General features: G+C 57.0%; 1 protein-coding gene across 3 annotated transcripts in view; it reads left to right on the forward strand.

Moving 5' to 3' along the window:
- BCAS4 (breast carcinoma amplified sequence 4) overlaps positions 1 to 13,488 on the forward strand; it is a 60,864-nt gene that overhangs the window by 26,556 nt on the left and 20,820 nt on the right. Inside the window, exons 4-5 of one of the 3 annotated variants that reach the window (XM_060620229.3) lie at positions 7,159 to 7,293; positions 9,376 to 9,500. In XM_060620229.3, coding sequence (XP_060476212.1) covers positions 7,159 to 7,293; positions 9,376 to 9,500 — 260 coding nt within the window. The remainder of the gene's footprint in view (positions 1 to 7,158; positions 7,294 to 9,375; positions 9,501 to 13,488) is intronic. The other 2 variants (XM_060620238.3, XM_060620219.3) reach the window with 2 other exon arrangements.

A 13,488-nucleotide genomic window follows, 5' to 3' on the forward strand; every position in this document is an offset into this window, starting at 1 on the left:
GCGAAAGCCCGGGAGGCTTGAGGGAGCTTGCAATTAAATAGCGGTCACCTGGACGGAGGGGACGTGAGCCGCTCCGAGCCACGGAGGAAGGGAGCACGGCAGTCACCACTAGAGCTGGCAGAGTTAACATTCTTGTCAGCAGAGAATGAGGCAGGAATATAATTAAAACTTTGCCCTTGGAATCGCTGATTCATTTGAATTTTATTCCACACGTTTGACCGAGGAAAGAAAGAAAATGGGAAGGTTTGGAGCCCTGGCCCAGCTCTCAAGCCCAGCGCTTCCCTTAACAGTCAGCCCACTGAGACTTACTGAGGGCCTACTGTGTGCGCTGCGGGACTCTCACGGGGAGAAAGGCAGGTGCAGCCCGCGGCCGTGTTCCAGCAGGAGGGGCCCGGCCGCAAAGCGCTCCCACAGTGGTTCCCGGTGGCCACCATAACACATGCCCACAAACTTAGGGGCGTCAAGCGACGTGGGTTTATATCTTACAGCTCCTGATGTTGCAAGTCCCAATGTGTCTTATAGGCTGAAAATTGAGGTGTTAGCGGGGCTGGTTCCTTCTGGAGGCTCTGGGGGGGCCTTTTCCACCTTCCAGAAGCTGCCCGCATTCCTTGGCTTGTGGCCTCTACCTCCACATCCACCCCACCTGTAGCGCCTTCCAGTCTCTCTTACGCTCTGACCCTCCTGCTCCCCTCTGACAAGGACCCTGTAGTCCCCCGGGTCACCCGGCATCATCTCCCCGTCCTCAGTCCCATCTGCAGAGTCCTTCTTGCCCCTATAATATCTTCGCAGGTTCTGGGAATGAGGATGTGCCCTCTCTGGGGGCCGTTTTCCTGCTGACCACAGTGGCCGAGGGACGGAGGCAGGTGCTCTGGAGGAAGGTGCTGCCCGAGGAGTGGAAAAAGCCCCTGGAGGAAGAATGGAAGGGGTGATGTTAGGTGGAGGGGGGACGGGCAGGGGGGACAGCTCAGGCAGAGGCTCAGAGGCAGGACGGAGTTGAGCTCGGGGGCAGGAGGGACATGGGGACGCTGGGAGGATCCCGGGATGGCCTGATGATGGGAACGTGACCAGAGTGGGGCTGGAGAAATCGGGCAGCAGGAGCCCTGTTGTCAGGATTTTGGCCTCTTCATCCCAAGCGATGGGGAGCCACTGATGAGACAGGATAGTCCCCACGGCAGGGTGTTGGTGCTGTTGACGCTTCGGGCCTGACATTCTCTGTTGTGGGGCATCCTGTGACGTAGCAGCGTCCGGGTCTCCACCCACAAGATAGCATTCCCCCTCAACCCTGGCTCTAGAGTCCTACTGCCTGGGTTCAGATCCTGATGCTGTCTCTTTCCTTGTGTGACCCCCCTGGCAAATTCCAAGTCTCTGCTCCCCTGTAAAATGGAGTGACAGTAGTGAGGTTCCTGAACCCAAATCTTTTTTTCTTTTCTTTCTTTTTTTTTCTTTTTTTTTTTTTTTAGCATTTTTAATTTATTTTTGGGAGGCAGAGAGACAGAGCATGAGCGGGACAGGAGCAGACAGAGAGGGAGACACAGAAGCCAAAGCAGGCTCCAAGCTCTGAGCTGTCAGTGCAGAGCCCGACGTGGGGCTCGAACTCACAAGCAGTGAGATCATGACCTGAGCTGAAGTCTGCCGCTTAACCGACCGAGCCACCCAGCTGCCCCCTTGAACCCAAATCTTACCAGTATTTACTTGGCCAACATTACTTGAACGCTCGTTATGAGCTACCCTGAGATATGGGTATGAGCGTCCTGGTCCCCTGCTAGTGGCCTGTGGGGGTGCTGGGTGAGGACCTGGGCTGGATGAGATAGGTTGGCTGTGTCAGCACCTGCAAAGCAGGGGCCTGGCCAGACCTGTAAGAAAGACCCGCTTCCTGGGGGTCTCTTCACACGAAGGACTGAGAAATGAAGGAATAAGCCTGGTGGGGGGGTGGACAGCTTGTGCAGATGTCCCAAGGCTGCAAAGACCAAGGCCTTTCAGGCAGTTGTGGGTGGTGTAGATAGAGCCCAAGGTTAGGGGTGGGCACAGACTGACCGTGTTGGGCCGAGTCGTGGAGTTCAGACCCCGTGGTGAGAACGACAGGACCCTTCAAAAGTGATTGCAAATACTATACTATTATTCCCTCCCCAACCCCGAGAAAATCCAAAAAGACTTTTTTGAAGCGTTCCATTCACAACCCATGGAACACCGAACACGTGCTAAGAACTGAGTGTATTTACATGGTTGTGCAATCATCACCACTACCTGATTCCAGGAAGTTTTCATCGTCCCCCGAAGAAACTCTGTAACCACCAGCAGCCACGCCCCAGCCCCTGGCGGCCACACATCCACTTTCTGGCTCTATGGATCTGCCTCTTCTGGATGTTTCACACTAATGGTATTATACAGCCTGTGGCTACAATGCCTGGCTTATTTCACTCAGGATGATGTTTCGGGGGTTCATCCAGGCCGTAATATGTGTCTGATCTTCATTCCTTTTTTTGGCTGAATAATATTCTAGTGTGTGGATGGACACGCCACATTTCGTCTATCCTTCATCGGTTGATGGGTACTTGGGTCATTTCCCCTTTTTGGCTCTTATGAATAATGCTGTGAACACGCACGTCTGCGTTTTTGTGTGAATCTGTATTTTCATTCCTCTCGGGTGGAAACCTAGGAGTGGAAATGCTAGGTCATACCAGAACTCTTTTGGCGAACTGCCAGACGTGTTCCAAAGTGACGTGACTACGGCATTTTACGCTCGCACCAGCGATTACTACGAGTTTTAGATGGAAATGGCACACTCAGATGCCGGCAGGATCCGGGGCCGTACTGAGTGACCGGGTGCTACACGACCAACCCCAAGGCCCCCTCCCCCATTCCTTCCAACAGCTGCAGCTGAGAAGCACCCGTCCCCTTCAGTGGGCTAGGATCACCAGGCTGCCACAATCCCCACTCTGCCCTAGAGTCTCCCCAATGTTGAGGCTGAGTGGCATTTGCCTCGTATCAGCCTCCCCTGGGCTGTTGCTTTCCTTAGAGTAGAGGTATTTCTCTGTAACTGGGTCTCTGTTAAAAGGAGGAAACACTGAGCTAGTCCAGGGGGGTCTTGGACGAGAAGCCGGTGCGAAAATACATATTTCCCACTATGAAGTGTGTGCTTTAGGAGCTTATGAGAACCTGATGTGCATTGGACCGGGACAGGTAGATTCCAGAGCCATGTGGCCCTGGCCCCAGAACTGCCCCTTGGGTAGCTCTGTCACCCTCCAGAATCTGTTTCTTCCTCTGTAAGTTGGGAATATGCCTTCCCTCCTGGCAGTCATCATGGGGCATTAGGCCAGCAGCTGGCACTAGGTCCCTGAGGTGCTCGGTGAAGCCCAGCACTGTTCTGCTGGCTGTTGCCACAGACTGAGGGGTGAGCGTATCCGGGACGGCTGCTCGCTGTCAGGGCCTCCCGGGGTGCCCAGGACCACCCTGTTCTCAGATCAGTGCCACCTGCCAGGAGGGGCTTGGGGACCACAGGGTGACCTCTCAGCGCAGCACTTGGGCCTTTCTTAGTTTTGGTAATAAAAACTAGCACACACAGGGCACCAGGGACTCGAAGTGCTTTCCTCGGGAGAAGGCGCTCCAGCCCACGGCCGCCCCGGAGGACAATCCCGTTATTCGTCCCACCCGACCGAGAAAGCAGGGGAGGCACAGAGAGGTGGGGTGATCTGCCCGCGGTCACACAGCTAGGGAGCGGCAGAGTGGGGGTTGCAGAAGTCTGCTCCTGAGTGCTCCCCAGAGCCAAATGTTGGCACCTCTCTGCAGACAGTGCTCCGGTCTGAAGCGGGGACCTTTTGCCCGAAGCGACCATACACGTCAGTACTGACCAATATGTTTTAAAACAAAACAATGGGGCTTTCCTCTCTCCCCCCTCCCTCCCTCCCTCCTGCTAGTAAAAGTAGTATATTTTCACGTAGGGAAGATTACGTAGGGGGCGCCTGGGTGGCTCAGTTGGTTAAGCGTTCGACTTCAGCTCAGGTCATGATCTTGCAGTTCGTGGGTTCAAACCCCATGTCGGGCTCTGTGCTGACCAGCAAGCACCCTGGAGCCTGCTTCAGATTCTGTGTCTCCCTCCCTCTTTGCCCTTCCCCCACTCGTGCTCTGTCCCTCTCTCTCAAAAATAAATAGACATAAAAAATTTTTTTAATAAATAAAAAAAAAAAGACTATGTACGAGTCCCCCCTATTCCCGAGACGCAGCCACCAGAGTGGTCACCATCCTGTCCCCCAGCCCCATCCGCTCTGGTGGCTGCATCTCTCCTGGTCTCCCCGAACCAGGTCTCTCCTGGGCTGCCCTTGGCTGGCATTTCCGACCTGCGAGCGTGCATTCCTCAGCTCCCCCCAAGACTGGAGGGAACAGGGGGTGCATACAGTTGGAATCGGCTGGCGGACAGGGACTGCGGGGCCGTCTTCCGTGTTTTACAAGTAGCTGTGCCGCCCAGGGAGGCCTCAGAGCCCAAGGGCTGGAGCCCTGGTCAGGGGAAGCCTCCTGGCCCCGTGGCCCCTTGTCTTCTGTCCCCCCCGCCACATCTGATGTGGCTTATTCGGCCTTTCAGCTGCCAGAACCCTGGGGCCACAGTGGAGCAACGATGTGGTGTCTTTTTGCTACGGATGTGCCCATTCGTGCGTGGATTCTCAGGCACCTGCCGTCCAGGGGAACCCCGTGCAGCCCACCTTCCGGTCTTGGCCTTGTGAATAACACTGACTCAGCACCTTTTCCTTTGGAACCTACGTTCTGGAGGCAGTGGACGAGAAGTTCGGAGGGCGAGGAGGGCTAAGGAGACAGGGAAAGCAGGAGTCTCCACGGTGATGGGGGCTGCGTTAGATTAGGCGGCCGGGGAAGGCCTCTCTCTGGAGGGGACTGTCAGTCCAGGCCCTGAAAGCTGGGCGACGTTCACCCCATCAAGAACAGAGAGCAGGGCCTGGCCTGGAGACAGCAGGTGGAAGGGTCCTGTGGTGAGTGGGGCCTGGCATTTCCAGGGAACCCGAAGGAGGGGAGGCCAGTGTGAGGAGGAGAGGGCAGGGCCGGATGGTGGGCACCCTGTAGGCAGTGGGGGGCCATGAACTTCCTTCCAGTGGAGGGAGGCTCCCTCCTAGTCTCCTTCCTCTTCCTGGCGAGAGAAGATCTCTGCTAGCCTACTGCGGGAGCGGGAGCGAGGGAGGCCCACAGAGGTGTGGCTCGTCTGACGTGGCTCTGGAGTCGCTTCCTTTGGTGGCCTTCGCCTTCTGTACTCGCGACACGCGAACATGCCCGCGCACTCGAATACACGTGCGTATAAACACACAAGCTCACACGAGCACAGGCACACGAGCACGCTTAAATACACGCACGCGTGAACACGCACACACGTGAGTGCGGGAACACCCGTGTGCTGGGTGAAGGGAAAGGTGAAGATACACCACAGGCTGCAGATGAGCAGGTTCGACGTGTCTGCGCCTGCACGGAATTTTTTTTTTTTTAATTGGGAATTATTGCTAACATGGGTAAAAACTCAAGGCTTGTCATAAAATCTGCAGTTTTTTTTTCTTTTCGAAATGATACCTGACGTTTATTGAGCTCAGTATGTGCTAAGTAAGCACTCACCTGCTTAGCAAGGTTGGTATTATTCGTATTCCATATAGTAATATCATCATTATTATCATTTACTAGATAAGGAAATTGAGGCTTGTAGAAAGTTGCATACAGCTTGTAAGGGGCAGAACTGGATTCTAATCCAGAGAGTCTGACCCAGGTTCTCTCTCTTTTTTTTTTTTTTTTGAAAGTGGGTATTTTGCATCAAAGGCCTGGAGCAGAGCAGCCTCTGTGGGCCTGGACCCTGCATTCCGGGTCACCCCAGTCTCCACGCAGCCCTCTTTACCTGCTTGTCACCTGTCTGCCCCTTAGCGAGCAGCCTCTCTGGGCCTGGACCCTGCATTCCGGGTCACCCCAGTCTCCACGCAGCCCTCTTTACCTGCTTGTCACCTGTCTGCCCCTTAGCAAGCAGCCTCTGAGTTTGAGACTCTCTGATGTTCACTAACTATTAAAGTGAGTGTTTTGGCAATTTTTTTTTAATGTTTATTTATTTTTGAGAGAGAGAGCACAAGCTGGAGAGGGACAGAGAGAGAGAGAGACACAGAATCCCAAGCAGGCTCCAGGCTCCGAGCTGTCAGCACAGAACCCGACGTGGGGCTCAAACTCACAAGCTGGGAGATCTTGACCTGAGCTGAAGTTGGACGCTTAACCGACTGAGCCACTCGGGTGCCCCCATTTTGGCAATTTCTAAAAAAACCTGTTTTTAGGGGCACCTGGCGGTTCTAGTCAGTTAAGTGTCCAACTTTGGCTCAGGTTATGATCTCACAGCTCATGAGTTCCAGCCCCACATCGGGCTCTGTGCTGACAGCTCGGAGCCTGGAGCCTACTTGGGATTCTGTGCCTCCCTCTCTCTCTGCCCCTCCTGCCCTATGCTGTGTCTCTCTGTCTCTGTCTCTCTCTCTCTGTCAAAAATAAACATTAAAAAAAAATTTTTTTAGGGGCGCCTGGGTGGCTCAGTCAGTTGGGCGTCCGACTTTGGCTCAGGTCATGATCTCGCGGTTCGTGGGTTTGAGCCCCGCGTTGAGCTCTATGCTGACAGCTCGGGGCCTGGAGCCTGCTTTGGATTCTGTGTCTCCCTCTCTCTCTGCCCCTCCCCTGCTCAAGCTCTGTCTCTCTCAAAAATAAATAAACATTAAAAATATCTTTAATAAATGTTTTTTAAGGAGCAGAACTGGATTCTAATCTAAACCCTGTTTTTAATTAAGAAGGCTTTGCAGTCTGACGGATGTGCACCCGAGTCCCTTCTCCTCCACCCACTGGCTGTGTGACTTTGGTTAGGTGACCTAACCTCTCTGAACCTCGGTTTCCCTCCTCTGCAAAATAGAGGCTAAAACCAGGGTCCCTATGGGGAGAAGGTGAGAGGTCACAAGTAGAGGCCCCGCGAGGCCCCCCGTGGGGCCGTTACTGTTATCGTCAGGGTGTCTGAAGGTGCCCCCGCTGAGCAGGCCCTGCCTGGCGTCCTCAGGAGCCCACAGGGCAGCGGTGATGGAGGGCCGGGTGTCTACGCAAACCGTGCTCCAGCCCGTGGCCAGTGTGGCATCCCCGTCTGTCTCTTCTCTCCACTAGGCCTTCGTCAAGATGGTTGGGCACCACGTCTCCTTCCTGGAGGCCCACGTGCTTCAGGCCGAGCGGGACCACGGGGCCTTCTCGCAGGCTCTGCGAAGGTGGCTGGGCTCCTCGGGGCTGCCCTCCTTCAGGAATGTGAGTATCTCCCCGCCTCCCGCCTCCTCCCAGACCCCAGAGAGGGGAGAGGGGCTCAGGAAGTGGGAGTTCAAAGGGCATGTCTCACTCGCACAGACAGGAAACGGTGTCTGGCTGGCAGGCCCAGGTGGCTGGAGTGTCTCCGTCCGTCCCTGGGGCACCTCTTCTCGCTCTGAGCTTGGAGCTTCAGTGCTGTGGCCGCTTGTGTATTCATCCACCATTTATTTATTGAACCCACTTCGGGGTTACCGAAGTGAGCAGGGACAGCCCCTTCCCTCCTGTCCTGTCCTTGCACACATAAGGACGTGCTCAGGGTGACATTCAGAATTCAGGGTGGGTCCTTCTGGAGGCACGAGTCGGCCTCAAGTCGACCAGAGGGGCCGGGGGCGGTGGAGGTCTGGGGACGGAGGGCCAGCCTGCATGTGGCCCTTTGTGACTTACAGAGGCCTCTCCTCTCCACATCTCTGCTTTCCCGGAATCCTCCCTACGACCCTAAAGGAGGGATCATTGTATCCCTTTTGCTGATGGAAAAACTGAGGCCAGACTGATCCTGCAGTGGAGACCTTCAATGTTTAAAACACAGCCGTCTTCTCAACTTATGTGCTGGTCACCCGGTCCAGGGGACACGGGACAACGTCCGGAGACATTTTGGTTGTGACTAGATGTGAAGGGTGCTGTTGGCATCTGGTGATTAGGCACCAGGGATGCCGCTGAACACCCTACGGTGTGCAGGACAGCCCCGCTTCCCCCCCCCCCCCCCCCACCACGGCAGGAGATTCTCTAGTTTGAGAAACCCCACCTCTAGTTTGAGAACGCCCCGCGTTCGATAATTGCAGCGACGGTTTCTGCCGGGTCTGTTCGAAGTGCTTTGTGTGCTGGGTTATGTGGCATCTCATTCCCATGCCAGGCTTTGGAGGAGGGACCTTTATACCACCCCCAATCTACAGATGGGAAGGATGAGGCTCAGTGGGGTGAAGGGACTCGCCCAGGGCCACACGACCTGGTGTGACGAGGCTGGGGTGGACCCTGGTTGGCCCCTCTCTGAGGCCTCGCCCTTTACAGCTCAGCCAGCCACCCTGTCCTGCCCCCCCAGGGGTTTCTCACTGTTCCTTGGGTCTGCCCGGGAAGCCCCCCTCCCTCCCACGCCTCTGTCTGCTGCCTGCCTGCGTATTTCCACTGTGTTTACTGCGTGCCAGGCGCTGCACTGGGCATTTCGTACACGCTGATTCATTTACCTTTCCCAAACGTCGTGTGTGCCCTGGGCATCAGCGTTATTCCGATTTGATAGGGAGGGGGATGGAGACTTGGTAGGTTTCAGGGGTTGCGGTCTTATCGCCCACGGACAGAATGGAGCAGGTGAACTCGTTCTATTTGGCCAGGCAGTGTTATTTGAACAGTGTGCCTTGGGGTGCCTGGCTGGGCTTCGCTGTCTAGTCCCTGCCAGGACCCCACTGCTCCGTCTTCTTTTACACCTGCCCGAGGCATGTGCTTCCACGTGAGTGACTTGCCCAAGGCCAGTAACAGCTAGACAATGGCCTCACCTGTCTCATGGTCTAGAAACTCCTGTTGATCCTTCAGAGGCTAAGTTAATGCCACCTCTTCTCAGAAGCCCTCCAGGGTTGCCCCATCTCCAGAGAAATGCTATCTTTCTGCTTTCCAACAATGATGAAGTCAGGAGCTGTTTGTTTTTTGTTGTTGTTTTTTTTTCCTCTCCCTTGAGATGTGATGACCGTTCCCAGGTAAACAGGAACCCCCAGTCGCCCCCAGGAACCTCCAGAGCACCCAGTGCTCTGCCCACTGAGGGCTTAGAAGCACATCGGGGGAGGAAGATCAGAGGACCGTGGCTGCCCCTGGCCCCCAGCAAGTATCCTAACAGTGGGACCTGTCAGGCCCTTGGTCTTTGCACTTTCCAGTCTTTCTCTGTGCTCTGCAGTTGTCCCCATGTGGTCGGCACTAGCGTCCCCATTTAGAGGCAGAGACCAGGTCTCAGAGATGGTGAGTCGTGCGTCTGAGTTCAGTGCTGGGGTTGGAGCTCAGGCCTGCAGGCCCCTGAAACTGGGGTTCCCCTGCCCCCTCCCGCAGCAGGATCCCACCTGGGTGTGGCTGGGCATGCCGGAACCTGCACCCTCTCATCTCTACCAGACTCGGGGGGGCCCCAGGCCTGCCTGTGGTGACCTGTTCCAGGAAGTGCATCCCAGCCAGCCGTGGTGAGTCATTCAGCAACCCAGCATATCAATCTTGGCCCCAGGAGGGCTTTGTCTGGGGCAGGTGGTGCAGGCGAGGGTGTGCACACGTGTGCGTATGTGCACCTGCACCCAGGGTGTGAGCTGGAGGAGTCCTTCTAGAATAATGGTCGTTGCAACTCACGCTGGAGCCCTGACTCGGCGGGCACCAGACATCCCGCCCTGTGAGGTGGTCGGGTCATCGTCCCTATTTTACAGATGAGGAAACTGAGGCACCAAAGAGTCGAATTGCTTGTTCACCCGGAAGGTGGTGAAGCTGGGACTCAGATCTGTGATGCCTGGGCCCATTGGGTCGCCACTTGGCCCCGCGCCCTTTCTGTGCCCCGCTCTGCCGCTGGAACCTCCATCTGGGGGGTGGGGGTTCTCCTAGAGCGTCAGGATGGGTTCCCCCAAAGCCACTCAGCTGGGCTTAAGCCCGTTCCCCTCAGTGTCTGTCTCAGGTGCACACTTCCCTCAGTGAGCCTACAAGAGGCCTCCCTCCTCCCCAGCCCCCGCCAGCCCCCAATTCCACCTCCCGCCCTCACCCGCCCTCCTCATGACTCTGAGGGTCCCCGAGGGTCCCCGAGGGCCCCGTGGAGTGAAGAGTGGGGCAGAGGTATTTGGGTCTCACTTGGCCCCGTGGAAATGCTGACAAGGGGTCCTTTCCCTGTGGGGTGAGCCTCCTACCCCTCCCCTGAAAGCCCAGCACCCATCACTGCCCCCCCATGACCCTTCCGGAGTCAAGGAGGTATGGCGGCCCCCCCCATGGGGCCCAGGAGGGAGGGCCCTCTGCTTTCAGCCTGGAGCTGGGCAGGGGCCTTTGGGGGTGTGTTTCCCACCCTTCCTGCCATTCCATTAGCTGGAGTGGAATTCCTGGGGAGGGTAGGGGGGCATGGAGAGAAAACGGGTCCTTGTTTTTATTAACTTGGCCAGCCCCACCTGCCCTCCGTCCTGCCCTCCTCCCTCTCTCTCTTTCCTCGGTTTGCGTGTGTGGGGGGAGGCCCGACGAGGGTGCAGGGCAGCCGGGCTGGGGTCTCCCAGCGCGTCGGGAGCAGGGCCAGGAAACAGTCCCCCCACCCCTGTGCCCAGCACCAGGGGCCTAGACCTGCCCCCTGCCCGTGTGACTTGTTGCTGGCTCGGCCGGGGCTGGCTGAGGGCGCCCGGGCGTGCCAGCCTGCGGGTACCACCTCCATCACGAGCCCCTGAACCCCAGGCCTTTTACCTCTGACCCAAGCTGCTGGGGGTGGGGTCAGGCAGTCCATCCACAGACTGAGGGGAGGGCTGACTGGTGCCCCGGGCCTTCCGTGCCCAGGTACAAAAACGTACACGGTCCGTGCTCCGATTTTAATGCTAATGCACGTGTTTCTCTGGTCCACGGTCCTTCTCTTCATCCTGCGCTACGTGAACGTTTTCCATTAGACCTTTACGTGGATTCTTACAGCGTTCCAAGATTCTGCCTTGTGGATTTGAAGCGAGCATCGCGCCTCTCTTCCCCTGTAGCTAAGCCCCATCTCTGGCATCTTTTGGCCGCGGGTCCGTGGGCGAGTCGCTGTAAGCCCCGGGCCGCTCAGCTGCTGGTTCGCGGACACGGGCGTGATCACAAAAGCTCTGCTCGCTGGGAAACTGGTTTGGGTTTGATGCGAAGGGACGAGGGCCTCCACCGAAGCAGTGAGAATGGAAAGGACGAGGAAGACTGTCCGAAGGAGGGTTCTGTGGGCATTGGCAGATCTGCAAAGCCAGCGCTGCCTATAAATAATGGAGCGATTCAGGACAGACCGCCTCCTCATCCAGGGGGGCGCAGGTATCGTGGGGATGGTGACACAGAGCCAGCCCTGCAGTGGCGTGCACCATTCTCCACCTCCCCACGCCGCGCAAGGCCGGAGTGCTGCTTTTAGCCCCATTGTACAGGCGAGCAAACTAAGGCACAGAGAGGCTAAGTAACTTACCCAAGGTTACACAGCTGGGCATCAGGATACTAGCCCACTTTCTTAACGCTGTCCCCTCTTGCCTTCAGAGAACACTGTGATCTCTTCCCCCAGCATGCTTGTGTCTAGGGGGAAGAGATCACAGTGACCAAATCCTAAGAAAATTCAGTATATAGTTGCCTCGAAAGGGGACCCCGGCTTGCTCTGAGGGAGTCAAGGATGGCCTCTGAGGAAGGGCCATGTAGGCTGGGGCCTGGATGGGGAGTAAGTCAGTCTGAAGACAGGAGAAAGGGTGCTTCTGGCAGAAGGCACCGTGGGCCCAAAGGCCTCGGAAGGGGCCACACGCAGTGCCGAGCAGCGGTCAGAAGTGCGGTGTGGGCCGGCTGAATGGACAAAGCGGGGAGTTGGGGGACATGAGGTCAGGGCCAGATTAGACAGGGTCTCAGGCCACACAGAGGAGTTTAACATTATTCCGAGGGCAATGGGGAGCCATGGAAGGCTTCACAGCAGGGGAGTGTCACGGTAAGCCTGCTTCACTCGGAGAACTGCCAGGGCTCCTCCTCTGCCCTGAGCGAGGGCTGGCATCCAGGGTCAGCACTGTCTTGTTGAGACCTGGATGTGAGAATTGAGTGGGGCGAAGGGTGCCCTCCAAGCTCTCGGCTTCAGTTGGTAGGGGGAGTGTCCTCAGCCTAGAAACGTCACGTGTGGTGCCCTGAGCGCCCCGATCTTTGCCTCCCCCACAATCAGAAGAGAGAACAGAGGCTCCAGGTGGGGGACCCAGGCCTCCTGGATGAGTGTCTGGGTTCCAGAGACCCCGCCCGAGGACGTGGCTGTCAGCCCAGGTCGGCACACAGGGCCCTTCACATCCGGAGATCTTTCTCGGCGTGTGTGGAAATGGAAGCGTGAGGTGGAACTGGAGCCAGGGGGGGCTCGGGCCTCCGAAGGGCAAGGGAGACCATGTCGGGTGTCGCTGTTGTCCCCTTGGCCCAGGCCCGGTCGCACGGGGCCCAGTGGCCACCCCTGGTGTTCTGCTGACCGCACCGGGCCTCGCTCTTCTGCGCCTGTGCCCGGAGGCACAGAACCGCCTCACTCACTTGTTTGTTTGGTTTTCTGCCGAGCCGAAACATCTTGCTCACGAGGCGTCATTCTGATTAAGTTTCCGATGGATAAGAGTGCGATGCTTTCCAAGGAAATCTCTTGGGCTAATGGCAGCACCGCTTGGGGCCTGACGCCCACACAGAGCCGGGCTGCCCGGTTAGATTGCGGCCTGGCCCGGCCTAGCCTGCCCGGCCCACCTCTTCACCCGACAGATGCCCGCCGGGCAAGCCAGTAGTGTAAAGGAGCGTGTCTGCCGGGTGTGGGCCAGTAAGGAAGGGTGGGAAGGGAGGCACATGGCAGAGCCCGGGGCTCCTCTAAAGGAGGAGAGAGCGTCCGCAGCTCCCTGCACGGGAACGAAGTGGTGGCCGACCGTGGCCAGATGTTCCTATTTCAGAGAAAGGTGGCCGTCGAGAGTCTTACATGAACCTTCTGACGTCAAAAAGTCAGTAAGTCATTCTTGTAAGTGTTGAGCGCTGGGGGGAAACGTGCTGCAGCTGTGAGTTGTGCCCTGCATGCTCCCAGCTCTGGGTTTTAGGCTGATGGCCTGTACCCCACAGACGTCACCTCTCCAGGGGCTTCTGGCAGCAGGGAAGAGCGAGGAGGCATCCTCTTTGCCTCTTTGCACCAGCCCCTGCAGGGACCCTTCAGCCTTTTCGTAGTGGCGTGTCCGCTCTCGCTCCAACGATCACGGTTCTATTGAGCACGTATACGAAGGGCTTTCTGTGCCTTGTCACCGCTTCCCCATAACAAGCCTGGAGGTGGCTGTTGTTATTCCGGTTCGTGGGGAAGGGACCGGAGGTTCAGAGGGGTCTATTTACTTGCCCAGGGTCACGGAGCGTAAGTGGTAAAGCAAGGATCTAATCCAGCTTTGACCTTGTTCAGCGCGTCTCTCCCCTTGCTCTGTGCTCCTGCTAAGGGCGCAGACCTCAGCCTCAATGGTCATGGTTGCA

Source organism: Panthera onca, chromosome A3, assembly GCF_046562875.1.
Source record: "Panthera onca isolate mPanOnc1 chromosome A3, mPanOnc1 haplotype 2, whole genome shotgun sequence".
NCBI classification, from domain to species: domain Eukaryota; kingdom Metazoa; phylum Chordata; class Mammalia; order Carnivora; family Felidae; genus Panthera; species Panthera onca.